Source organism: Gallus gallus, chromosome 2, assembly GCF_016699485.2.
Source record: "Gallus gallus isolate bGalGal1 chromosome 2, bGalGal1.mat.broiler.GRCg7b, whole genome shotgun sequence".
In the NCBI taxonomy this organism is placed as follows: Eukaryota; Metazoa; Chordata; class Aves; order Galliformes; family Phasianidae; genus Gallus; species Gallus gallus.
In genome coordinates, this window is record NC_052533.1 from 135,410,832 (window position 1) to 135,437,549 (window position 26,718).

Below are 26,718 nucleotides of genomic sequence, written 5' to 3' on the forward strand. Positions count from 1 at the left end.
CCTTGCTGGGTTCCATAAGGTTCCTGTCAGTCCAACCCTCCAGCCAGCCTGGCTTCCTCTGCATGGCAGCCCTGCCTGCAAGTGTACTGGCTGCTCCCTCCAATTTGGTGGCGTGTGAAACCTGATGAAACTGGACTTTGTCACCTCCTCCAGCTAAATGAGAGATGTTAAACATGACAGTTCCAGTGTATAAACCATAATGTCCTAAATCAGATACAAAAATATTGTTGGAGACACAGTGTCAAAAGCCTTGCTAAAGTTGAGATAAATGACATCCGCTGTTCCCCCTCATCCACAGATGATTTTTATTGTCGTTTTATTGCAGAAAGCAACCTGGCTGGTCAGGCATGATTTACTCTTAGAAAATCCACACTGGTTGTTCCCAGCCAGCTTCTTCTCATTTATATGCTCCAAGAGGACTACTCAAAGTTCCATAGGGACCAATGTGATGCTGATGATTTTAAAGCTCCCCAGGTTATCTTTCGGTGTTTGTGAAGAAGGAAGCAACATTTCCCTGTTCCAGACATTAGGAAACTTCTATGTTCACCATACCCTTTCCAAGTTAGAGTGGCCTTGCAACCAGTTTCCTCGGGACTTTGGTTGTGTTCTGTCTGGTCCCATGGAGTTTTCTGATGAAACTCTCACAGGAAATCCCTTACTCAGCCATCAGCTATTGCTAATCATTCTCTAAACACTTTGCCTAAGCACAGAAGAATGGGATAACGTTGATAAGGAAGGCAGGGAGACCATAGAATGCTTCATTTTCATGTGTCTGTTGTCACTGCATCACCTGCTTCATTCAGCTACATTTTCTTTGCTCAGCCTTTTCTGACTGATACAGTGGTAGAATTTGTTCTTGTTGCCCACACCTATGCAAGTCTCAAATTCATTTAAGCTTAGAATTTCCTAATGCTGCCCTATATACTAAGGTAGCATTTCAAAATTATTCCACTGCTGCCCATCCCTGCTTCCACCTCCTCTTTTCTACCTTTTTGCTTTGGAAATACAACAGGAACAGCCCCTGTTCAGCCACACCAACCTCCTAATATATCTGCTTGTAGACAAACAAGTCAGCTGCATAAGATCTTGCTACATCATACCAAGAATACTTCAGTTTCTGTCCTGCTCTGAGAAAATTGGGACTTCATGATCTCCTACATTCTGTAGATTGTCACCTCTATGCAAGCATTAACCTCCTGCTGGCATCAGGAGTAGCATGCACATAACATTCTGATACTCATGGTAAGTATAATATTTTGAACAATAATTCAAATTAAAAAGATTACAAAATAAATATATCTTAAATAAATAAATATAAATATGTACTTAATACCAAAAGCAATGGGGTTCCACATTCTTGACCACAGCCACAGGAACATACAGGCATCTCTACCTAGGTTCATATACAGCCTTCAATGGTACATTTTAGTTGTAGTTCAGCCACAAGAAACAGTTGCAAAGAGAAGTACTTTGACACCCTGTGATGATGAAAACGGTCAATGTGCCACAGGGAGAGCGATCAGCTTCTGGTTATGTTGGAAGGCATTGTTCTATAACTATCTCGGTGTAATACATTTGCACATTTATACAAAAGGCATGGATTGCCATTTCTTCTTTCCTTTGTTAAAGTCACAATCCACTCAACATGCACAAGAAAGAAGAGGAAGATCAAAGCAGCAGTGTAATCTGGGTTGGTTTGTATTTGTGGGAGGGGAGAACAGCGAGTCATAAAAGAATTCTGTGAACTTGGCCTACCTGCGGCAGGCGGCGCAGCCCCACACCCCGCCCTCCCGGGCCTGGAAAGGTTTCTCCACGTCGATGTTTCAACACAGAGGAAAAGTTTCACTGGATTTTCATTATGTGGGTGCGGCCGGGAACTTGCATCACCCTGTTTTGCAGAAACAGCAATGACCTACCAAAGCACAGTAGTAGCCTATTAAAGCACAGAGTTAACCTCGCAGAAATTTCCCTGGGTGGGAAGCGTGTGTGATGATTCTCATTTTTGAATTCTGATCTGTAAGACCTGTTCCATCCTCCATGTCACAGTTACACTTAAATCCCAGGGGTCCTGTGCCTAAACAAGGGCGGATTTCCTGACGATGGGGCAGTAAAGGGGCTATAGCTCCCTATTAACACGCTGCAGAACAGCCTGGGCCCATCTGCAGAGCTGTGACCCTCCCATGCATTGTAATTTCATTTCACTATGTGTGAGGAGGGACGCCTCTCCATCCAGATAACAGCTGTATTAATTTTTACTTATGTGTTTTTAGACAACAGCCATAGCTTTGTAAAAGTAGCCAGATGCCAATTATTGCTTTGGTCTTAGTGTTTCAGACATAGTTCAGTCCTTAAGAGTAAAATAAATATAAGTAATGTCTCTTTGGAAATTTATTTCAGTCATGAATTCTCTGTTCATTTTTTTCCCTTTAGTAGATGTTTCAAGCTATCTTAATAACCTCTCAGCAGCATATTGTCCAGCAAGAGATTCTAGTTTCCCCAGCTTCATACAATAGAAGACTTTGTATCAGTTGCCACACAACATTCCAAGAGCACGTGGGACACTACGCCATGCGGAGGGTGGAAGGAGGAACAATGATCAACACTTAGTCAGGAGATTACATAAAACACTGCAGAAAAATGTGAATATGGAGTTGGCGGATGCTTAGCATGTGAACTGTGGAACTTGTTTTTCACCGTGAGCCAGTTTTTAGGTCTTGAAAATGTTTAAAAGCTCGTCTGAGGAAATCTAAAAGGCTGTCAGCAGATCCAAGGAGAAATCTAAATTCAGTAACTCAGGAATCTCAGAGCTGCTTGTAAGTTCATGTATGTAATTGACAGAGCCCTCTCAGGGCCTGAAGAAGTAGAATTATGTTTTCTGTGAAAACAAGGACAATTAAAAGAGTTTCCTTGTGAAAAGCACACTTTTTCATTCCTACTTTCTCAGATATGAACTTTTTCGAGCATATGCATATACCACTGGACATATGAAAGTTTTTGCAGGGAATGCATATTACTCTCTTGCATATGGCTTTATCCCTGGATAGGACAGTGTGGAACAGGTGACAGCGAGTGGACATGCCCTACCATGACATGCCACTAGAAGATCCCATCAAACAGAAAATAAAAACAGTATAACTAACCAATTCCTATTATTACTAGAAGCAGAACATCTCTTCATCAAAGCTGTACAAGTAGCCACAAATGTTTGGGAAGCAGAGGAACGAGAAAGATGGAAGGTTATGGAGTAAGGTAGGTATCCTTACTTATCCTTCCCAGTTGTTCTAATTACACATAACTTGTTTATGTCAGAAGATTCAGGCTGTGGTTCTTCCTAATATACAGGATTTGTAAAAATGGGACACTGTACTAAGTGGAGGGCAGAAGGACCAGCAGTGATGATCAGTCAGCCAGGAGAAGATTAAGATGGCAGAGATGTCGGACTGCATATTCTATTAGCAGTCCCTGTACACATCCCATTTTGGTCATTGCAGTCAAGGAATTTTCTCTGTGCATGGATAACAGTATCAGCCAGTTCCTACTCCAATGGAGACGAGGCTTTCTTGAAAAGCTGGAAATGAAAGCTAGCTACCTGTGTGACTCAGCAAAAAACAGAAAGCAGAAAGTCAGGAGAGATCTGGAAAAATATGAAAAGAGTACCTTAGAAGCCCAGCCTTGTGTTGGACCTTCTAGGAGACCACTTCTAGGGGAGGAAGAAAGAGAAAGGTTTGTAGGATCACAGCACAGTCTTACACTAGTAAAAATGTAAAAGAAGAGATTTTCCAAAGAGCCAGTCTGGGACATGTAAAGAAGCACTGGGAGGAAAAAGGTTATTTATGTTCAAGGTAAGGTCCTCCAAATGTGGATTGATGTGGATTCCACTGACCACCAGCTGATGACAACTGCTTCTGTAGGGCTGGGAAGACTTGAGGCAGAAGTAATGCACTCAGCTGAGTGTGTGTAGGGGAGGCTGGAGAGGGTTTTATGTCTGCTGTTGATCCAAGAATGTCTGTTTGCTTCATGTTTGCCACAGAACATGCAAGTGTTTGCAAGACATCACCCACACTGCTTACTGACACAAGAGGCTGGGAAGATAAGCTTCTTCTTCTGTGGCAAAGATTCCAATTGCTAGCAACATCTGTCCTGCACTGCTTTGTGCTGTGGGCATGCTGGTGATGGGTTGATGGTTGGACTTCATGACCCTTGAGGTCTTTTCCTACTTTAATGATTCTATGAACTCTATGAAGTCTCTGGAGGGAAGCCAGGACAGGCTGATTGATACAGCAGCAGGCCTGAATGGGCTTGCTCTAGCAACTTAGCCTGCCAGGTGTTGACAGAAAGGAAAACACAGACTTTGAGGGCAAAGATAAAAATCAAGATTTTTCAGCCATCGTGTCAAACATACTTGGAATCATGGCATACACAATCTCTTCAAGCTATGTTCCGTCAATCACGCTAATCAGCCAGCCTGGAATTCTATCTGACTCATTCTAGAGTCAGACAACATTGGAGAAAAACTGCAGTCTAGTCCAGGGATTTTTTCACACTAACTTTAATTATCTGCAAGGTAAATGTCCCCACCAGGCCCAGCCACTGTAAACTTCCATTATAGTTGACAATCAGACACAAATGGTATTTTCAGTTACCTACTTCAGCAGGAAGAAAGTCATTCTTCAAATGTAGCCATTTCTTTGCCATTTTCTAGTTCAGAGATACAGAGACACTTGGTCAGTCAAATCCATCTCTTTTATTTTTCACTGTGTCAGAAACCTCAAGGATTTCATGCTAGGTTAATAATTTCCTTGGGAGTATAGCTAAGTGTAGAAGTGTATGAACACTACATTAATTCAGTATAACAAACTACATCTTCAAAGCACCATATAAACATTAACTTCAGACCAATTAGACTATTCTATTAGTAAAATAATGCACAGGATACTGACCTACTTATTATTTGCTATTATGTAAAACTAACGAGCTGGGGGTTTTTTTGTTTTGTTTTGTTTTGTTTTTTGACCACTGATTCCTCCTTCCTCTAAATACCTGTGGATTAAAATGTAAGCTATTTAAACAGCTCCACAAAATTACTGCTAGAAAGAAAATGGAAAGGCAAGTATTTGAAACACACTGCTACATACTTTAGACACTCAGAAGGATATGTGAACATCAGATCCCACCCTGAATCTGATTCCAGAGTAGAGGACTATTTTTATTTGGAATAAGAGATGTTCAGGGAGACTGCACTTATAAGTTCATTTGGCTTTGGTTTTCAGTTAGTCTTGTAAATAAGCTACAAAGTTTTTTCTGGTAGCTCATTCGTCTCGTCTTTCCCTCCCCTCATTCAGAATCCCCAAGGACAATGTTCAGCTCAGCAAGTCCACTCTGCACCATCTCGAGTACTGCATTCTGGTCTGGGGCTCCCAACACAAGACAGGGAGTGGCTGGAATGGGTCCAGAGGGCCATGATGATGATCAGAGGTCTGGAGCACTCCTCCTACAAGGAAAGGCTGACAGAGCTGGGCTTTTTCAGCATGGAAAAGAGGAGTCGCTGGGGAGACCTCACTGTGGCCTTCCAGTACTTAAAGAAAGCTTATAAACACGAGGGAGAATGACTTTCTACATGGGCACATAGTGATTGGACTAAGGAGAATGGTTTTAAACTAAAAGAGGGAGAATTTAGGTTAGATGATAGGAGGAAATTCTTCACTCAGAGGGTGGTAAGGCAGTGGAACAGGATGCCCAGAGAAGTTCTGGATATCCTATTCCTGTAAGTGTTCAAGACCAGGCTTCCCAGGGTTCCGACCAACTTGATCTGATGGATGGCAACCCTGCTCAAGGCAGAGGTGGTAAAACTGGGTGGGTTTTAAGGTCCCTTCCAACCCAACCGATTCTATGATTCACTGCAAAAGATGACAACGCTAACTACAAAGGAGGAGCATGTACAAGAAGTGGAAAGACAGCACAAAAAAGCACTGATGAACTAAAGACTTTTACTAGCAGCTGTGAATGAACTAAAACATTCATCGGTATTATCTGGGTTAGTAGCTGCTGTGATTGTCTCATAAAAAGTCATAAAGTGAGATAGTTGGTTTTTAACTTATTTTTCATAGTCTGAACCACATCATAGTAGAGTGTCTCAGTGTGAGGACAGCACAAACCACATCACCTTGCTTTATGAATCCTAAGTTAAAGGATGCTAGTAGAACAGTAGATTGCTTTTGATCTAAAAATTACATGCATACTGTGCATAATACTTCTTCATGAAGGATGCCAGGCTAACTGGAATGTAGTGTAACTTGTTTAGGATTTATGAAAGAAAAGAAAAAATCTCAAACCTATTTGTTTGCCTATGAATCAAGACCTACTTGATCAAATGCTTCAACTTACCAAAACATTGTGTAAGAACCATAGGCTAGGTTCAGTAGGAATATGCTGCTAAGCTCAATAGGAGCAGTATTTGAGAGGTTAGTGTGAGCTGAGTAGTTGAGATAGGTCCGAAGATATATACTCACAGTACTTCCCTGTTTATAAGTACTCGTCAGTTCATTGAATTTGCAGCCAAGATTCCTCAAGCATATTCCCCAGAATGGAATCCTTATGCACATGGAAGTAATCACAGATTTTCCTAAACTCACAGTGTGATCAGAAATAAAGATATTGCTCTTATGTGTTATGCTAACTTGGTTGAATCATGAACAGTTACTATTTGGAACCTGCCATCAATACTGGGGCTTGTTTTCAGAAGATGTAAGCACATTAATGAGTAGTCTGACATAAAACTCTTAGAAATAGGGTTCATGTTTTGTAAAAGGCATCAATCTGCAAACACCTGAGTGCTTTATGAAAGTTGATCATCTCAGTGGACTGACAAGCTAGTAACATTCAAGGTTACAGAACATCTGTTCTGAACACTGGAATAGGCTCCTCAGGGAGGTGGTTGAGTCACCGTTCCTGGATGTGTTTAAGAGCTGTTTGGATGTGGTGCTCAGAGATATCATTTAGCGGAGGGTTGTTAGAGTTAGGGTAGTATGGTTAGGCTGCAGTTGGACTTGATGATCTTTGAGGTCCTTTCCAACCTGAGTAATTCTATGATTCTATGATCTCGTGCTTACTCTGATTATCAAAAAAATGAGACATGTGCTGACATATTACATCCCGTTTATCTCTATTGAGACCTTTGGAGTTTTCCAGGAGATAAAACACTATAAATTTGGTGCATTAAAATATATTTCTGACACTAATTTCACTAAAATCATCTATACATAAGAAAATTCAATTGTTTGTGTACTATTTGATTTTCACCCTGAAATCATTATTTCAGTAGAAACAGATCACTTTGGTGACGCAGCTGATGAACAGTTTTGCCTTGTTCTGACCCACTCTGTACCCTAAATTGACATTAGCTCTGATGCAATAGAGGCAGAGAGAAATCATGGCTGGGGGAACAGGATCACTTCATTTGGCAGCCGCCCAGTTACACTCACTTACATGCTGCATGAACTATCACAAGGAAGTTCATAAGCATCAGAGGCATAAGATTCCTGGATGCTGGGTTTAAAAACAGTTTTGAGATGAAGCACAGTCAGTAAAAGGATTGTGGGTCTGCTCATTATTCAGTGCTTGAAGAAGTCCCGTTCAGCCTTAAAACTCCCATAGTTACTTTGAGTAACAAAAGATGCCAATAGAGTATGATCCTACTCTTTTAACCAAACTGAAACTAACTACAAATATACAGAGGTTACTTATGATTCACTTAATAATACCCATAATTACATTCAAATAGTTATGTTTACCATCCTACTAACAGTCATCAGATAAGGCCTAATGATGTGTGTATGTAAATTCTTACACTGAGATTAGTCCTTTTAAATTACAATTGACTAAACTCACAGTGTTTCGAAATCTACAGGCTTGCTCTTTTTGCAAGTGTTTTTACATTATTTCAAAACATTAGAGAGCATTTGTATAGAAGCATATTTTAATTTGTCTCCCTGCTTCTCTTTTCTGAACTCATTCATCGCAGAATGAAGTCACCTTTGTATTTTGCCTAATTATCCTTTGCCTTCTATTGGATTTTTAGCCAAGAATTCGCTCAATAAAACAAACAATTTAAAGCAAACAGAATGCAACTAGGAAAAAAAAGTGACTCTGTCAGCACAGACAGTTCATCAAAACACCAGATATATACTTCTGACCTGAGAGATAAGAGCAGAAGCCATCACGTTATGATTACAGGCCAGTACGTCACGCTCTGACTGATGACAAGTGAGCAGCCACATGCTATCAGCAGCCCTACTGGCACAACGCTGTGCAGCATCCTGTGCTGGCAATGCTTTGATGATGTCTTTCCACCTTTGCTGCCAGGCCTGGGTTCTTTTGCATTCAGATGGACTGTTCATCCTTTTCACCATGGAACTGGAGGGTGACTGAGAGAACAGGAAGTGCTGCTGGTGTGCAGTTCCTCTGCCAGTTTTCCTGGACAATGCTGTCTTAAATCACAGAATCATAGAATCATAGAATCACTAAGGTTGGAAAAGACCCACAGGATCATCCAGTCCAACCATTCGCCCTTCATCAATGGTTCCCGCTAAACCATGTCCCTTAACACAATATCCAAACGCTCTTTAAACACCACCAGGGTCGGTGTCTAGTAAATAACTAGTGCCATTTACTCATCCCTCATCTACAAGCACGATATGTGCCAGTTAGCACCTCTGAGACTTTCATGTCCTGACTGAGGACATCCATGCAATCTATTTTCCCTGGTGGCTAACCTATGCCAAGAGCAGCAGGCTGACTTCTGACAGCGCTTTGCCACTTTGTGGGAACTGCTCTGCTCTCCTATTTCAGTCTCCATCCACCCAGCCTCCTACATCATGTGTGTTCAGAGTCCTCCCTTCTATCAGTGATGGCACTTTGCGTTTTTACCTATGCTGCACCTTCACGCATCTAAGAGGAATTCCTCAGTGTAAATGAAAGGAGAATTGGCCCTTTGACTGCATGTGCTACTAGAGAACTGCTGTGCCACAGAATCAAACAAATGAAGTGCTGGAATCATTAGGAAAATAGAAATGATGCTACAGGAGCAGGTAAGAGACCCAATTCCTTTCCAAGTAACACCAGCTATTCCACCAGGGAGGGTCTCCCTCTCCATGCCAGCCTCTAAGCTGCGTGAAAGGACCCTCAGACTGCTTTAACTGCCAGCCAAGGATTCCCTCCTTTAAAAAACATTCTGGGACCATGGACAGCTAAAGTAGGCAGATCAGCGCCTTCCCTCTCTCAGCTCTGGGCACAGAAGACACTTCTGTGGGAAGTGTCATAGCCAGAGTACCACTGCAAGCTTATGAGTGAGCCAGAATCACTGCTGAGAGCAGTCCTGAGACCATTTCAATCTGCTCTGGTAACCAGCCATCCCTGGGACTGATGGACCAAACAGGTGTCATATACATCTCCATCTTACAGAATCACAGGCAGGAAGGGACCTCAAGGGATCAAGTCCAAACTCTCTGCTAAAGCAAGTTCCTTACAATAAGTTACACAGGTAGGCATCCAGACAGGTCTTCAGTATCTCCACAGAAGGAGACTCCCACAGCTTCAATGGGCAACCTGTTCTAGTGCTCCATCACCCCTATTGTAATGAAGTTCTTCCACATGTTAGAATGGAACTTCCTACGTTCCAATTTTAGGCCATTGCTCCTTGTCCTATTGCTACACACCACTGAGAAGAGCCTGGCCTCATCCATTTGCCTACCGCCTCCCTTTAGATATTTATCAACACTGTTCAGATCCCCTCTCAGTCTTCTTTTCCCCAGGCTGAACAGACCCAGGTTGTTCAGCCTTTTCTCATACAGGAGATGCTCCAGGCCCTTTGTCATCTTTATGGCCCTCTGCTGGACTCCTTCTAGGAGATCACTGTATTTTTTGAACTGAGGAACCCAGAACTGGACACAGTATTCTAAATGTGGCCTCACCATGACAGAGTAGAGGGGGAGGATCACCTCCCTCGACTGGCTGGCCACGCTCTTTTTAACGTACCTCAGGATGCCATTGGTCTTCTTGGCCACCAGGGCACACTGCTGGCTCATGGCCAACCTGTTGTCCACGAGGACCTCCACGGAGCTCCTCTCCTCTTTCCTTGACCTGTACATATGCACACAGTTATTCCTCCCCAGCTGCAAGACTCTACACAGGCTCTTGTTAAACCTCTTCAGGTTCTTCCCTGCCCAGCTCTCCAGTCTGTCCAGGTCTTGTTGCACAATAACACAACCCTCAGGTGTGTCAGCCAATCCTTCCAGCTTTGTATCATCAACAAAGTTGCTGAAGGTGAACTCTATCCCTTCATCCAGGTCGTCGATGAACCTCCAGTCCAGGTCGCTGATAATCTCCTCTTTACAGCAGGCATCGTAAGTACGGTTTCACTGGATCAGGCAAGTTATCTCAGTAGTTATTTTTCCTTTATTTAGATGATGCAAAAGGTGCCAGCACATAATCAAAATCCTGACCAAGCATGTTAAAAAACAAATACAAAAAAACTGCCAGGCTGACTTTCAAGAAACCTCAATGTGGTATTTGTACACCAATTCATAATATGCACTGGTCTGAACATGACCCTAAAGTTCTGCTACCACTGGGCAAATACATTATGCAAAAGACATTAAAAGGTTTCCCTATCATTCATCTTATGCATGCCAGCTTTATGTCAGTTTAATTACACTGGCTAAAGGGTAACAATTCCAAGCTTCCACCACTGTGAGATCAGAATCCTGCATGCAATTTCCAGGAGCATGGTAAACGAAATTAATGCATAAACAAAACAGTCTGCATTTTATATAATCAGCTTCTTGTTTTCTGTCGTTGAAACATACCTAACTACAAGATTAAGAAATAGTAACTTTGCGAATCTGAAAGAAACACAGAAGGCTTTGGTAGGCAACTTCCTCTGGATCAATAATGAAACTGAAAGAAAAAGTCATATCCTGGTACTGTGGGCAAAACCTTGCTCAGCTCTGCTCTGTCTCAGGAGATCTGTTCACGCAGCTCCACGTGTCAGTAAATAGGGCCACTTGGGTATCACAAAAGATAGCTTGAACCTTGATACACAGAACTGCAATATAATTAATTTTCATATCCACTATGATGTATGTCTATGTTTTTTCAAAAAATGTATTTCTCTCTTCTAATCCCTATCAATGTCATGTGGAAGATAGTAGCTTAATACAGTTTCATGTTTTTGTGCATTATGTCTAATGGTTGGTTGTTTCAGGGAGGAAGATAATTAGGATGTTTGTATCCACATATTTCTATTTCAATATATATTAAATGTATGCACATATTATGCTAATATATTTGGAATTTAAATCCTCAGCTGATTAATTTACCCTTTGATACTTGCTGCATCTTGTAGATTATTTAACTTCCTCAGCCATAAACTTTGCAGGAAGTCCAGCTAAATAAATACCAAGGCTCTCTCTTCATTTTGAAAAATGACTATTGACAACCTACGGTCTTGTAGAGAAGTCCCACTCTTGGTGTTTTCACTGCAGTAATTACTGTGTAGTGACCTACACACACTTGGGCTTTTTAAATGCTGGAACTGTAATTTATTTCACTTGTATCTCGTCTCATCTTAAAATGACAGAAACTGATCTGCAGTTCTGCGACAATCCCAACTTTACATTAGGCTACAGTAAGCAGTTCAAGAACACCAAGGGGAAAGCTCAGCCTATATTCACGTAATATTTTAAGAGAGGTTTTTTAGCTCCTTTGGTGGTATAAACAGACATTCTTATGTAGAGTGAATTAACATGCTTCCATCCGCTTGTTAACTCTGTTGAATCAAGTTCCAACCACTCTGCAGCAGGCAGGGCTGCCAACCTCCATATCTAATACTTGATCAGGTTGCCCAGGGCCCCATGCATCCTGGCCTTGAACACCTCCAGGGATCTAACAGTGAAATTTAGAATTTCCTATGACAGCCTACTAAAAGTGAAGAGTATCAGTGTGAGAAGGAAAGTGCAGATTAAAATGAGCAGTATTTACAAGGAAAAAAAAAAGAAAATACTGTATGTAATCATGGTATGTAACCATCAAAAAAAAACCCCTCGCTGCTGGAGTCCTCACTGATTGATTGTGTGGCTGGATAACAAAGATAGAGATGTTTATGGCTGAGTGTTATTTGCACTTCCTCTGTATAAGATAAGCATTATCACATTTCTTGTTCCAGATCATAAACTCATCAACCTAGATTTCCACCCACTCTGATTTCACCCCATGCAGGGCAATCTCAACAGATGTATGTCCAGACTGTGAAGTTAATTGGACATATGGTCTCCAGAACGCAATCCCAAGAAAGAACCACCTACACCTCATTAATTAGGCACTAGTTGAATCCTATTGCCTTTCAAAACACAACCAAGTCAGGACCTATAGGCATGCACCTCCAGAGCCTAGAATCCTTCCTTGAAGATAAATGAATGGAACATAATGTTCATTTTTCAAATATGTCTAGAGGAGGTATAAGAGGTATCACTCCTCTCATCATCAACCAACGGATTAGATGATTCAGAAAAGAGGAGGCCAAGCTTCTCTGGCTCTGAATGGGGATCTGCATCTTGCACCTTTTAGTGCATCCAGCTACAAGGAGTACGGCAATGAGGAGAGAGAACGTGATAAAATACAAATTGATGCTTCTTCTTCCTCTAGCTGACATGATTTCAAAGCTGAGCTAGTATTACTGCATCTTAGAAGCATCCTATCTAGGTACTAGATGTGCTGTAAGCACAGATGAGTTGTGTTTACAGGCGTTGACTGTTTCCCTACCTAGATTTTGGATTGAGGTAGGGAGGACAGGCATCTCAGGTTAAGGCGTTTCTTGTTATTGAAAAAGCAGAACTCTGAGAAACATCATGCATCTGACAATAAAGGAATGGAACACTAACACCCTTGCAGGTTCAACCTCCAGAACAGCAACACTTGCAAGAAGCCTTAAAACGTAGTCTTTCAAATCATAGATGAAGACATTGAAGATGAACATCCAGAAATATTGCATGGAGTAACACTGGCTGAAATAGTAGTTTGTCATCACAGTGGACACCTTCAGTCTTCAGTCTCTGGGAAAATAATGGAACAAGTTCTCCTAGAAACAATTACAAACCAAAAGAAGCAGGCGACCAGGAAAACCCAACATAGACTTATGAAAAGCAAATCATGCCTGACTAACCTTATCACCTTCTGGAACAAAATAACATCTACTAACTACATGAGGTGAGCAGTGGACTTTGCTTCCCTGGACATCAGCAAGGCACTCAGCATCATTTTCAACAGCCCTCTCCTAGACAAACTGGCAAGGTACAGATTGGATGGGTGGTCTGCAAGGTGGGATGTGAAACTGGCTAACAGGCTGCACTCAGAGGTGGCAATCAGTGTTTTTACTTATGCTGGCAGCCTGTCACAAGTGGGATCCGCCAGGAATCAGTACTGGGCCCCACACTGTTCAACAGCTTCATAAATGATCCGGATGCTGGGGTTGACAGCACCCTCATCATGTCTGCTGATGACACTAAACTGAGTGGTGAGATGGACACATCAGAAATTAGAGCTCTATTACAGAGACCTTGAAAGGCTGGAAGAGCGGGCAAGCAAGAACTGTATGATGCTTAACAAGCTCTTGTACCTGGGATGACATAAGCAGAGTTCAGTACAGGCTCAGATCTGTTGGGGAGCAGCTTTGCTCTAAGGGACCTTGCAGTGCAAGCGGACAAGGTGAACGAGTGAGCAGTGTTGTTGCTGCAGCAGTGAAGACAAATCAGATGCTGAGCTCCACGTGTGGGGCAATAACTAGCAGAGACAGGGATGTGAACAGTCCACTCTACCCAGTGCTTGTCAGGTGGCACATGGAGTACCGTGTCCACTTCTGGTTCCACTGATCAAAAAAGATGAGAACGGATTGGAGACGGTCCAAAGGACAAAGATGACCAAAGGGCTGGAGAACCTGCTCTGTGAGGAGACACTGAGGGCTCAGGTCTTTTCACTCCGGAGAAGACAAGCCGGATTGCTCTGATTCTATCCTAAGCCGTCCCGCAGGGCACCCTGCGGGCCTCCCAACACCCCCAGCGGCTCCGCTCCCCAGCACAGCCCGCAGCGGGGCTGCCCCTCCAGCAGCGGGGCGGGGCGGGCCCGGCCCGGCGCAGGGAGGGCAGAAGAGGAAGGCGGTCGGGGCGGTGCACGGAGGCCCGCCCGCACCTGTTCCCTCCTCCCGCCGCCCTCCCCCTCCTCCTCTTCGCCCACCTGCCCGCGGCTTCGCGTTCCCGCGTCTCCGCCGCGCTCGGCAGCAGCAACAACATGATGCCCAGTGGATCCTTGTCCATGCCGCCGCCTCCCAACCCCGCTGCCTACTTCCCGCCCCCCCGGGTCACGCTGCCCTCCGGCCTGGAGATCCTGCGCACCTACTCGGGAGCCTTCATCTTCCTGGAGATCGTAAGTGCGCGGGCCGGGCTGACCCGGGCTCCCCTTGTCGCCCGTTTCCCTGCCGTCCGTGCCCGCCGCTCGCCGCCCTCCACCCTCCACCTGCCGCACTCGCGCCCTCCTGGCTGCGGCTCCACCGCGTGGGCGGCCGCGCGTAGCGTCGCGCTGCGCCTCACCTGCCATTTTGTGAGCGGCCGTGTGGGGAAAGATGGAGCTGTGCCCGGAGCCGTGCCCGGGGCGGCTGTGTGCGGGGCTCCCCCCCCCCGTCCCCGTCCCGCCGGGTTCACGGAAAGCCTCGCACCCAAAAACCTACGCTGAAAATTTGCGCAAGTTGTGTTACAGGTTCTGTGCGAACTCCTCCCAGTGCATTTAGTGTGTGCTGGAGATGTATTGAAGTAGGTAGGGCTGAGGTCCTTTGAGTTTAGTCTCTACAGAACCGTGGCACGAGTAGTGTGGAGGGGAGAAAACTTGGCAGAGCTCATTTTATGAAGGAACAAGGTTCCACATTCAGAGTAGTGGGAACGCTTCATATGTGTCTGCGTTTTGTTTAGCAGACACTGCCTGCTGTCCTTTCTGCTTCCTCACTGCTCATCACTGTCTGGTATGTACATAACAGAGCTGCACCTGCAGTCTTGTGAAACTGGAGGAAGGTTGGTTCTTCACAACAGCTAAAAATGGAACCCCCAAGAGCAACCTAAAGGCCAATACATGAACTGCTGGGAGTTCCAAGCTGAGGCTAGCCATGCGTTTTACAGTCATGCAGCTGTAATGTAATGCTAGAGAGGACCCAACTAGTTTTGTCACTGATTATAACTAATATAGCAGGCATCTTTTAGGAGATGTCTCCCTTCCAACCTTCATTCAATGAAAGTTCTCAGAATCTGAAAGCATAGCCTCTGACTTTGTAGTTTTAAATCCGTAGGACTTGAGCAAAAAAGTAGTAGCTTGCTTTGAAATTAATCGTAGCTATCCAGCAGCAGGTTGGATTATGATGTTAAACCTTTCCATAATAAATTAATGTACCTAAGATGCTAATTACTTTTTCTTTCGGCTATCATAAAGAGGCAGGATTTGAGGGAGAGGTGGTACCTTTTGTTAGGCCAGCCAGGCAGGCCTTATAGTGTAAATTCTCCATCCAGACCATCGTAGCACAGTATCCTCACTACTCATTCTCTGTATGCTGAAAAGAAAATTGGTGGTGCTGAATTCTTCCCCTAGTTATAATTCTGGAAAGCTGTGTATTTTTCTAGTCAACACATCATTATTTATAATTCATCTTACTCTGTAGTCTAGTTCTTCTTACACTTTATTACTTAATGTATTCTCTTTCAGTATTTTATTACAAATACATTAAAAAAGACAATGCCGTTTCATCTCCTTTATATGTCTCATCTGATTACAACTACAAAACTAAACAGTATGAGATTGAATCTAAATTGGATGTGTATCCCTATCATGCTAACTTCAGTGTGTGTATATATATGGTAGAATTTTCAGCAGTGGCACAGAAATTACCTGAGTTTGTTAATCCCATTTTCAGGACTACTTTAGTAGAGGCTTTGTCAAGCCACTGCCTAGTGCCTACAGTTGGTGAGAACAGCAGTTGGGCTCTTAGAAGATCAGAGAACCATAGAATGGACTGGGTTGGAAGGTACTTTGTAGATCATCTGGTCTTAACCCTGTGCTATGGGCAGGGCTGCCACTGACTGGATCAGGCTGCCCATGGCCCCACGCAGCCTGGCCTAGAGCACCTCCAGGGACGAGACATTGACAGCTTCTCCAGACAGCTGTGCCAGTGCCTCACGACCCTCTGAGTAAACAAGTTCCTCCTGACATCTGATTGAAATCTCCCTTCCCCCATATCCTATTACTGGCTGCCTGTGTTAAAAACTTGCTCTGCCTCCTGTTTATATAAGCTCCCTTCTTCAAGCACTAGGAGTACTCTTGCAGTGTCTCCTCTAGGTTTCTGAAAGCAATCTCAGGGCTTGATTTGTGATACGAAGTGCTAATTCTTTGGTAGACAGGACAAAATTGGAAGTTCTTTCTCAGTTCACCACCTGTATTCCTTTCCTTACAGCTGTTTGGAACAATAGTCTGGATTTTGGTAGCTTCTACGCAAGTTCCGCTACCACTGCTGCAGGGATGGGTAATGTTTGTAGCAGTGACTGCGTGGTTCCTGTCCATTGTGTTCCTGTGTGTGTTTCTCTTCGGTTATGCAAATAGAATCGCTGTCAACTGGAACCAGACAGTAAGATATTTTAGAAATATATATTTTAATAGAAATGTATAGAAATGTAAATAATACATGTGTTCATTCATATAAATTTGTAGAAAATGTATATTCTGTTTTATAAATGGAAAATGTTTTAATGAGATGTGCTTAAGCAAAGTCTGAATGTCTGGCCTTCTGTTTAACAGGAATTCAGAACTGGAAAAGGACAGAGTAGGGCTACAAGGATGCCAAGGACCTCTTTTTCATCAGAGGCTGAAAGTACCTAGCTTTTGAAAGTGATTGAAGCAGTGTACTCTTCCTTTATAAGCATATGAAAGGCATAAGCTGCAGGAAGAGGATTAGTTTAGTAAGGCATGAAAATAAGTTGATTTAAATGGTCAGAAATAATTATGAACTGGAAATTAGAATTTTTTTCCAACTACTAGAGATGTGAAGTATAAAGATGTATCATTTCCTTGAAAATATTAGATATATTTTTGAACACATTGTCTGGTGTGGTTGTCTGGGTTAGCACCAGACCAAAGCACCCAGGTTGTCTCCTTCATTCTGAAGAATGTCTTCAACTGCCTTGTGGGTCACTTCCTTAAAGCCAGGCCTGCACTAACAGCTGGCTGTTACAGCTTAAGTAGTCAGAGAAGGTGTGAGCTGCAGCATGGTGTTGCTTAACATTTTTGTAGAAGACATTTGTCATCGTTAGAGAAATCTTGGGGAGACTACAGACTTCATTATGCTCTGCTCAGTTTCTGTCTAGTGTGAAGACAAGACTTAATTCATGCTCTAATGGAGCATTGTGGCTTGTGCCAGAAGTTCTCACAGACTATACCTTGCTATTAAAAAGGGAAGCTGTGGTTCTGTTTTTCACCAACCACACAGATATCTTGGCTTATTGCCTGCTAATTTATCTATTCCTTGGTTGTCATAAACTGATTTTTTACTTTGAGGTTTTGAATGCAAGGTGGTATGATTCTAATAATACTAGGAATGAGTAATAACAGGTGGCTAAACTGTCATCAAAGCGTGAATCATCAAAAAAAAATCTTTCAAAAGTATCAAAACTTCTTAAATACTAAAGCATGTTTGTTTATAACTGCTGATCACCTTCACTTTGCTCCTAGGTCCCTTAGTTTTCTTACTGACACTTTTTGATCATAGCTGGATTTATGTTCTTCGGCATCAGTATATTTGTTTATCGATGTGTTCTAGTTGTTCACAGACATCTCCTTGAGACTAATGTTCTTACAAGCAAAATCATAGAGCTTCATAAGTTTGTGGCTCTGACAGTTTCAAATGCCATCGATGGTAACAAATTGGATTACATTAAAATGAACAGGATACTACTAAAACAAATATGCATTCAATCTCAGCTTTCCAACACAATGTGGGCAGTAAGTAAGCTAATAATGAGTTACAATTACAGAGGGCCTTACAGGGATTTGTGCCGTGACATCCTCACAAGTTATGATGCAACAAAGCCTTGAGCATGTGTATCACTTAAGTAAATTAATAGTGTCTTGGGTTTCATTGAAACTATTTGCCAATTTACAACTATGAATCTACTTAAGAGTTGCTGGATGAGGGCATAGTCTTTTATAGATTGAAAATCTTCATCTTTAAACAACTTTGTGTCTTATACATTGGCTGTTTTATGCTGACAGTGCTAGGATGTACTGTTAATTTTCTCCCCTTGTGAATTATAAATCACTGTATGCATGGTAGCTGAAATCCTTCCTCTTCCAATCTTCAACAAAAAACACTAGGTATATGATTTGACCACTGTTCTGAGGTATACAAATGCTCTGCAACTTGACACTAGAGTCTTTAGTAGCACTTCACAAGGCTTTTACCTTTTGTTTCAAATAAGTAACTACCAGAAATACTTAAACTATGTTGTATTATTATTCAATAAAAGGGTATACCCGTTTATTTTAGGTTGACATGTATTTATGTAAATATGCATTTTTGCTACTTCAGAAACTAAATTTGCAATAGGACTCATAAGATACAGGTCATTCAATTACATCAGAGTGGGTAGAGTCATAGTTTGGTTATGTTGGAGTACTAATGTATCATATATAGATTCACCGGGAAACACTGGCTCAGATTCTGGAAGTTTAAGTGTGAATTTGAAGGACAGCATGGGATTTTTCCAGATGTACATTTTGCAATACATTATGACATAATTAGCTCCACTGAACTTAAAAAGAATATGATGCTACACAGTGAAGAGTTGGAGAAGAACATGAACCCTAGTACATCGCTCTGTATTAAACCAGATGGTATGAACAAATAGCATTTTTTATGACCTGACTCACAGCACTTGTTCACAGAATTAGTTGTGAGCTGACATATCATGCAGATCTGGTACAGATTTATTTATTTTTTGTTTGATGTTTCACTGATGATACAAGTGTTAATGTAATGGAGAGTTAGGCTGCAAGTTCACAATTATTTTAAATATCCTTTCAGCAATAACATCTTGGGTTTCTTGGTTATAGAAACCATAACCATGTGAGTGTGAAATCTTACTGATGCTGTATAGCTTCACTGTGATTGCTGCCAGGAGAAGAAAATTATAGAGCTCGGCAGGAGAGTGGAGGAAATTAAAGAGTCTGTCTTTTGAAAATGCCTCTGCTGTCAGCACTGCCTTCTTCATGCAGCTATTTGTGCTTCTTGGTGAGCTGTAGTGCCAAATGTGTGCAACCAGTAGCACTGAAGTAGTTGCGTGCTCAGTAGCCCACCAATAGGAAATGTCCTTGATCATCTGTGGGTTTGTGCAGAGCTCTGTGTTGTTGGAAACCTGTGCTATGAGATTTGTGTGTCAGGCCATGATGGATCTGGTATTTGTCACACAGTGACACACCTGCATGTGCTCTGACACGGTGTGTGCAGGTGGTAGCATAGAAGATTCTTCTGGTAGTGAGAAGTGCTTCCTTAGCTGCAGGAGTTCTCTCATGCTCCAGCACTCACACGCACAGAGAGCTGCTGGTTCCTACTGTTCTTATATGAGGTAACAGATGTTACAGAAGACCTGGAGACTGAGGGAATGTGTCTTATGCCCAAAGCTTGAGATTTGGCAAGCCTGGCACGTGAAGGACATCCAGCCACCTACCACCCTCTTTTCTTCTCTTAGTTCTGTGAATGTCAGTGGAGTCTCCTATTGATTACTTCCCTTTGAAATCCAACTGGACAAAAGAAAAAAGGCAGCTGGGATAGAAGTTGGGAATTAGACCATAAATTGGGAATAACTGCAATGACTTAGCCTCAAGTGATTCTTTATTAAGAATAAACTATTTCCTGGCTAAATGGAATTGAAAACTGTAGCAGCACCTTGTTTCATAACTTACAGACCTGACCAGAGTGCAATTTAAGTAGCAATAGCTGCTGACAAATATGGAACAGCCGATTAATTTGCAGAGGAAATTCATTCAATAAAAAGAACCTGACACCGATGAAGAAACAATTTATCTAAACAGAGAAATGTTCTCTACGTAGGGGAAGGCAGCACATCCCTACCTTGATATCAGATAGTAATAGATAAGGATATTGCACGGTAACTTCCAGTGCATCTGAGTGCTGACTGCTGTTAGGATGAGTCACGTGGAATGCTTCCTGAGTTCTCACTCCTGACATACTGGTAGCCAACTGTGAATTACAGGTGTGTAATGAATTCATTAGTGTGTGAAATATGGAACATTTATCATGACTGTCATCAACAGGCATACCTATACTTGTGTATAATATTCAAAATGTCTGTACTTTTGCACACCTGCATATGTGCATGCACAAAGCATGTGGTGGATAGGCTCAGGAACCGAGTGCTTTGCAGAATGAACAGAGGGAGATTATTGAAGAACATTTTGGACATTTTGAAACTGTTCTGGAACAGGTCTTGGATCTTCCTGCGTAGAACACTGCAAAACTCAACCCACTCAACAATTTAGGCAACAAAGCTGCTTATTCATGTGCCTCAGTATTAGAGCCCAGAAATGTTAGATGTCTAAATCTTGTATTTAGCTGGTATACATCCCAGCTGGTATACATTCCCAGAGCAGGGAATTGCCTAGAGAAGGCCAGGAGAGATGTGAATATAAAGCAAAGCCTAACTGCTCTCAAGACCCAGGCATTTTATTCAGCAGTATCACAAAGTACTTCCAAACTACTGTATTTTGCATATGAGCAAAGTGAGAGAGAGTTGTAGAAGTGCCTCAGTTCTTGGACTGTGTGCCTAGAAGTAAACTTCAGCTGTGTCAGGGCTGGAGTGTTTCTGGGCATTGTTATAAACAAAATTAAAGCATGTAAGGGGGAGCTTTTGGACTTCAGGTTATAGCTGAGAAGGGATTTTGGAGACTGCAAACATGTACTGTTTTATTGTGATAGAGGTGGTCTGTATGCCCCCTGTTTTTAACCTAAGCCTCACTAAGGGAGAATTCTGTAAGCTCCCACTTTAAGCTTTAAAGTGATCTTAAAAGGTCAGCGTATGTGCATGTATGAGGCGTGAGTGCATGCCTCTTAATTTGAAAGAATGCAGGGTTTGGGGAAGAGGGAGGGCTGCCCTTTATTACTAATTATGTTGAGTTGCTTATAATTGTAGGCAGTTATGAAAATATGTCGTGCTTAAACACTGCTTATGGACGATTATTGTTATCAATACTTGTTTCATGTTTCTGTGTCGGATTTCATTTATGCTGAGACTAGAAGAATTAGGTACGTATAGCAGCCCAGACTGAACCTGTTGTTTGCTTTTCAGGACTTCCTTTTCCATGGTGCTACTTTCGTATTTTATTTTGGAGCTTTTCTACTGCAAGCAGCAACTACATCTCTGCATCACCTCCCTTACAGATTAAATTCCACCACATATGTGACGTTTCTAGGTGATCATGAGTATAACATAAGCGTAGCAGCCTCGGTATGTATTTCATGAACTTGTGTCTGGCAGTGGAATTCTGTTGTAAGCACTGGTAACCAGCCTTTCAACTTGGGAACTGAGCTGCGATAGGAAGAGGGATTGTGGGGAAGAAAATAGTCTTTGAAAGCAGCAAACATTCTTACAGTGGCATGCAAAAAAAGCGCAGTGATCTATTAATGGAGCCTAATGAGATAGATGCTTAGATGGTACTTTTCACAGTAGTGTTTTAAGTCTGTGTTTACTACAAAATCTAGTTTTTTGATGAGATATTTTGTAAAGGCAATGCTAGATATTGGAATAGAAGTAAAAGATGAAAACTGAGCCTTCATCAAAGCATCAGGTATGACTTTCAAGCCTGCTCTCAAACTTATAATTGCTTGGGTTTTTTTATACCTTTTAGATAGTCCTGAGCATGCCATAGGGAAAAATCTTGGACTAGCTCCTTATAAAGCTCCAGATATGTATTCTCTGATGTCAGGCATAAAAACTAGCTGCAAGGGACATGCTATCTCCAGTGGCAAGGATTAGAGAGCTTTTATTGATCAGCTAAGCTCAGATCGCCTTTTTATTGCTATAATTGCATCATCACTGAATCACTGTATCTGATGATGTGACTGTGCATTGGTGAGTCAGAAAATACACAAATCTTCAGCTTTCTCCCTAGCTGAACACCTGAATGGCAAGTAGAGGTGTGCCAGCAGAATTAACCTGAAGAACTGAAACGACTGCCTGCTTTGTGTTTTGGGTTGGTTGGTTTGGTTTTTGTTGTGTTTTTGAGTTTGGGTTGTGGGGTTGGTTTGTTTGTTTTTGCATCTTTCAGGGCATCTCACAGACTTAAAGGAACTTCTTACATTTATTAAGTTTCTGAATCGTTCTGGAAGTATCTCTTGTCCTCAAAATTAGATAACCATAAATTTTACACAGTAAATACCTTCAGCTCATATTAGAGTGGATTGAAATGGATAAACCCAAGGTGTAAGATTTACATCCTCTCTTCAAGAGTAGAAAAGAGAAGAAAGGCCTTTTACTTTGGCAAGCTGAGCTCTGAAAGAGCAAGTTGAGCGTGTCAGTCTTCTAGTCACAAGTTCCTCACTATTACCCACTTGCCAGTAACAGTCCAGCACATGAAATTCCTGTATGGCCATGGCTGGTAGACAGGTGATGTCTCTCAACTGTGTCTAAACTGATGGAGAGCTTTGAATTAATTATGTATCTCAAATTCCATGCTTCAGAGTAGCCCCTCAGTCCTTGTTTCAATGTGTTCAGATCTTACTTGACATATGGTAACTCATGTGACTGAAGAAAAATATTTATCTTCTCTGACAACAGAATACTGAGGAATACAAGGACTCTTTACCCCTTCCATAGTCTTTTTTTGTCCTAAGGAGAATTCACTACTTTACAACCCTCAGATCTCTGTTAAGATGGAGTAAGAGGACATGATTTTGTAACTCACCTTAACTATCAATTAAGAGATGCTGGGAGATGGTGAATCAGATGGTGTAGTCTTCAGTGTCTTCATATTTTTTCCAAAAGTACCTAATTAGGAAGTCAGAGCATACAAAAAAAAAAGTGACCCTTTGAAACTCATCAGTAAAACAATCCTATGATCTACATGAGGGGAAAAAGAATGAATAAAAAACAAGATAAAGCCTCACGTTATTTTTTCTTTATTTTAAAATGACTTTCTAGTTGTGTACACTGCAATTAAAATGTATCTTGTGCTTTTATGAATAATAGTTCTAGCATCTATTCAGAACTTGATTTGTCAAATTAATGCTTGTGTGGAAGCAAGGTTGTTATCACTGGATTGAATCTGTGTGTTCTAAGAGAAAGTGTCCATGATCAGTACTGGACAATATGAGAAACTATTGTTTCCAACAACTCAGTTTTTCTTCCTTCCTTTTTAATTTACATATTCACTTTCGCCATGGCACGATCTACAGTTCTTATCTCTTCAATTTCTTGAGCCATGTCTCTTTTTTTCTGGCTAAAGAGGCCCAACTTCAGTCTGTTTCTTTCTCTCTGCAAGTGAAGAGCTCTGCTGTTTAGAGGGACGTCTGCTTCATTGTTTGCCAGTAGAGGCACTCATTTGGATACTTTCTAATCAAACACTAATCATAGGCTATCAGTCTAGATAAGAGAAAATTGAAATCTAAGATGGAAATACATGCGATTAATTTCTACAATAACCCACAAACATGTTCTGTTTATATCCTATTTCACAATATCTTCAGCAGCTAGCAACTAAGTTAAAAACAATAATGTGGGCTTCAAGTAGAGTTTATGAGAAAGCTTCAGAGGATACCAGATCTGTCTTTACCATCGGGGTAAATGGTAAAACGACCTTTTGAGTCATTTGTGTTGTTATATTAATTTAAAATAGGGAAAAAAAATGTAGAGCAATATAATGTGTGATTCACTTTTTTTCTTTTCTTTTTCTTTTTTTCCCTGTTCATCCTATAGATATTTGCCTTCGCAACAGCTGTTTGTTATGGTTTCAGCACAGCCCTGGCATTGAGGAGATGGAAGCTATAGCAGTTGAAGAGACTTTGCTTCCTGAGTGTTCTACTTCAGATCAAATTAAGTACTACTTGTCTGTTTTACCGTAATGTAATTCCAAAAATACTTTTTGCTTAAAATTTGTTTCCAAGTGCTGAAGTGCAAATAACCCTTAATCAGGATGTCTTTAACAGAAGACAAGTTTCTGTCTCTTCCTTTTTTGTTTTTTTTTACTTGCATTGGGAACTCCTCAGAAACATTATTCGTTGAATTGTAATCCAGAGTTCAGAGATAAACAGATGTTACTAGCAGATAACAGAATTCTGGTGCTAAACCAGAAGAACAGGAAGAAAACTGAAACTAAACAGACATGTTACCTGAATAGGCAGCTAAAAAAGCTATCCCCTTGCTAAGGCCTGGGATTGGGCTCTACATGTGCTGCAGCATTACAGTGTGTTCCACACAGGTAGGGCCTCAAGGCTCTTTGTAGAGTCGTTGGTCTTGTGTGTGCTGCTCTTTGCATGATCAGAGTCCAGTCTGACTGTGATGTCAGCTTAGTATGTGTTACTAACTTTGTACAGAGAATATATTTTAAATATCCATCCAGTGCAATCTTCTATTGTTATTTCACAACCATATTCAGCTATGGTGATCTGATCATTCCAGCTTACTGTATTCTTTTGTAGATGGAAAATGTCTGGGATTGTCAAACAGTAAGTAGTTGATTAGGTTTAGAAAATCAGCTCAGTTGGATCTATTTATACTGCAAAACAAACAGTGCATTTGTGTGGTGCGTGTACATAAATGGCATAAATTTGACAAGAATATTTGCACTGTTTTACTTTGTGGAAATACAGCTTTGTTTTTGTAACTTAAGTGCTGCTTTTGTTACTTATTATGTGAGTCAACATCATTTGAATGGAATGTTACCAAATGGGTGACTACTGTCTGACCTCAATTCTTGCAATGCAGTATTTGGTACATCCTGATGTTGGGTTGTGTTGTAAAGGTGTTTTTATTTGGACAGATGCCTGTGCCTATGCACTCTCTTTGAAAGCAGTGACATGCAAAGCAGTCCACCCATTACAGAGTTGGCTTTTGGCAGAAGGGAAGATTAATTGAATATTCCAGTTGTGTAATGGCACAATTATAAATACAGAATTAACTTAACGATAGCATTGTGCCCTGCTCCTTAACAACTCTCGTCGCTAGTGCCAAATGGATAATATGGGAGCATAAAAGTTCCCTGTCACTCACAAAACTTTTTGCTCACTGCTTCTTGCCATTGCACCTTACACTTCTGCAGAGACTGCACCTTAGAATTCTACAGAGAACAGCAGTGGTTGGGTGAGGGAAGACAGAATTTTCCTCATTCCCAGACCTGCTCTTTCTCCTTGAGCCAACCAATGTGACAGCATGTTATGAAGGGTACTTGCCAAATTTGTCAGCAACAAGGATCTCTGAGAGCTGCCATCCTCATGGAGTCCTTCAGTCCCTGCTGACCCAGCACAGAGATTTTTATCAATGACGCAGCAGTGAGTGGCAGCCTTTCCAACTTCTGGAACCACTCAGTCCTGAATTACTGCAATGGGATGTTTTTGTATATCTTGTTTTTTGAAATTTTTATCTTCCAAAGATTTTTGTACTCTGCCTGATTTATTTTTTTTTTCCTAATCCTTTACTTGCACTGGAACTTGTTTTGTGAATGTTTTATCTAGAGCCATATACTTTAAAAAGAAATTTCATATTGTATAAAATATGTACAGTAACACTGGAGTATATGGATGAAAATGTTTAACAGACTTACCTAAGCAGCATTAAAGTTACTTAAAATGTTTATGGCAGCAGTCTGGTTATTAATCTTCTGTTTGGAAGATAGCAAAAAACGACGTGGCAAGTCTGACCTTTTACGGAATCTCAGAATTGTTTGAGTTGGAAGAGACCCCTAAAGGCCATCTAGTCCAACTGCCCCACAATGAAGAGGGACACCTACAGCTAGAGCAGGGTGCTCAGAGCCCTATCCAGCCCTTTCTTCTGAAAGACCACTTGTGAGTACAAACACACACCCATACACACTCATATATGTACTTATATGTACTTATGTTATGCACAAAGATAAGGCATATTCATAATCGTGCAGAAAATGTGCTTCCAGGGCACATTTAAAAATAGATGCTCTTGATGCCCCACATAGAATTAAGGCTAAGGTTTCTCAAGAAGGCACAGTTTCATTAGTGTTAGATTTGTATAGCGATTTGCACTAACGTTAGTGAGGAGAAGTGCAAGGTCAGCTTCAACAGCACTGTGAATAGGCACAACAGTTTGATATGGTTATTCCCTCACCCTGCAGCCTAGATGTGTACTGAGCACCACAAAGCATGCAAGCCACAGCCCCTGCAACCAACTGGGTTGATGAGGGAGAGGTCTTAATTTATCTGCTTGTTTAGACTTACAGAGGAGGATTGACACATGATGTCAGTTAAAAAGCTGACCAGGTTTAGTTGGTTTTTGTATCTAACCTCTGAGTTCAAACCTGAGGTATAAAGATGATGGCTGGTGGGTTTGGTTTAAATCTCTTAATCTACTTACAGAAACCCAGATAGAGTGCAGTTAGAAT

The 26,718-nt window shown here is 41.6% G+C and overlaps 1 protein-coding gene across 1 annotated transcript; it reads left to right on the top strand.

Moving 5' to 3' along the window:
* Window positions 1-14,277: 14,277 nt before the first annotated feature.
* Window positions 14,278-25,938, top strand: MAL2 (mal, T-cell differentiation protein 2). Its single transcript, NM_001012555.4, has 4 exons — window positions 14,278-14,472; window positions 16,538-16,708; window positions 21,441-21,599; window positions 24,066-25,938. The coding sequence occupies exons 1-4, from the start codon at window positions 14,338-14,340 to the stop codon at window positions 24,135-24,137; spliced, it is 537 nt and encodes a 178-aa protein (NP_001012573.2). The 5' UTR covers window positions 14,278-14,337; the 3' UTR covers window positions 24,138-25,938.
* The last annotated feature ends 780 nt before the right edge of the window (window positions 25,939-26,718 follow it).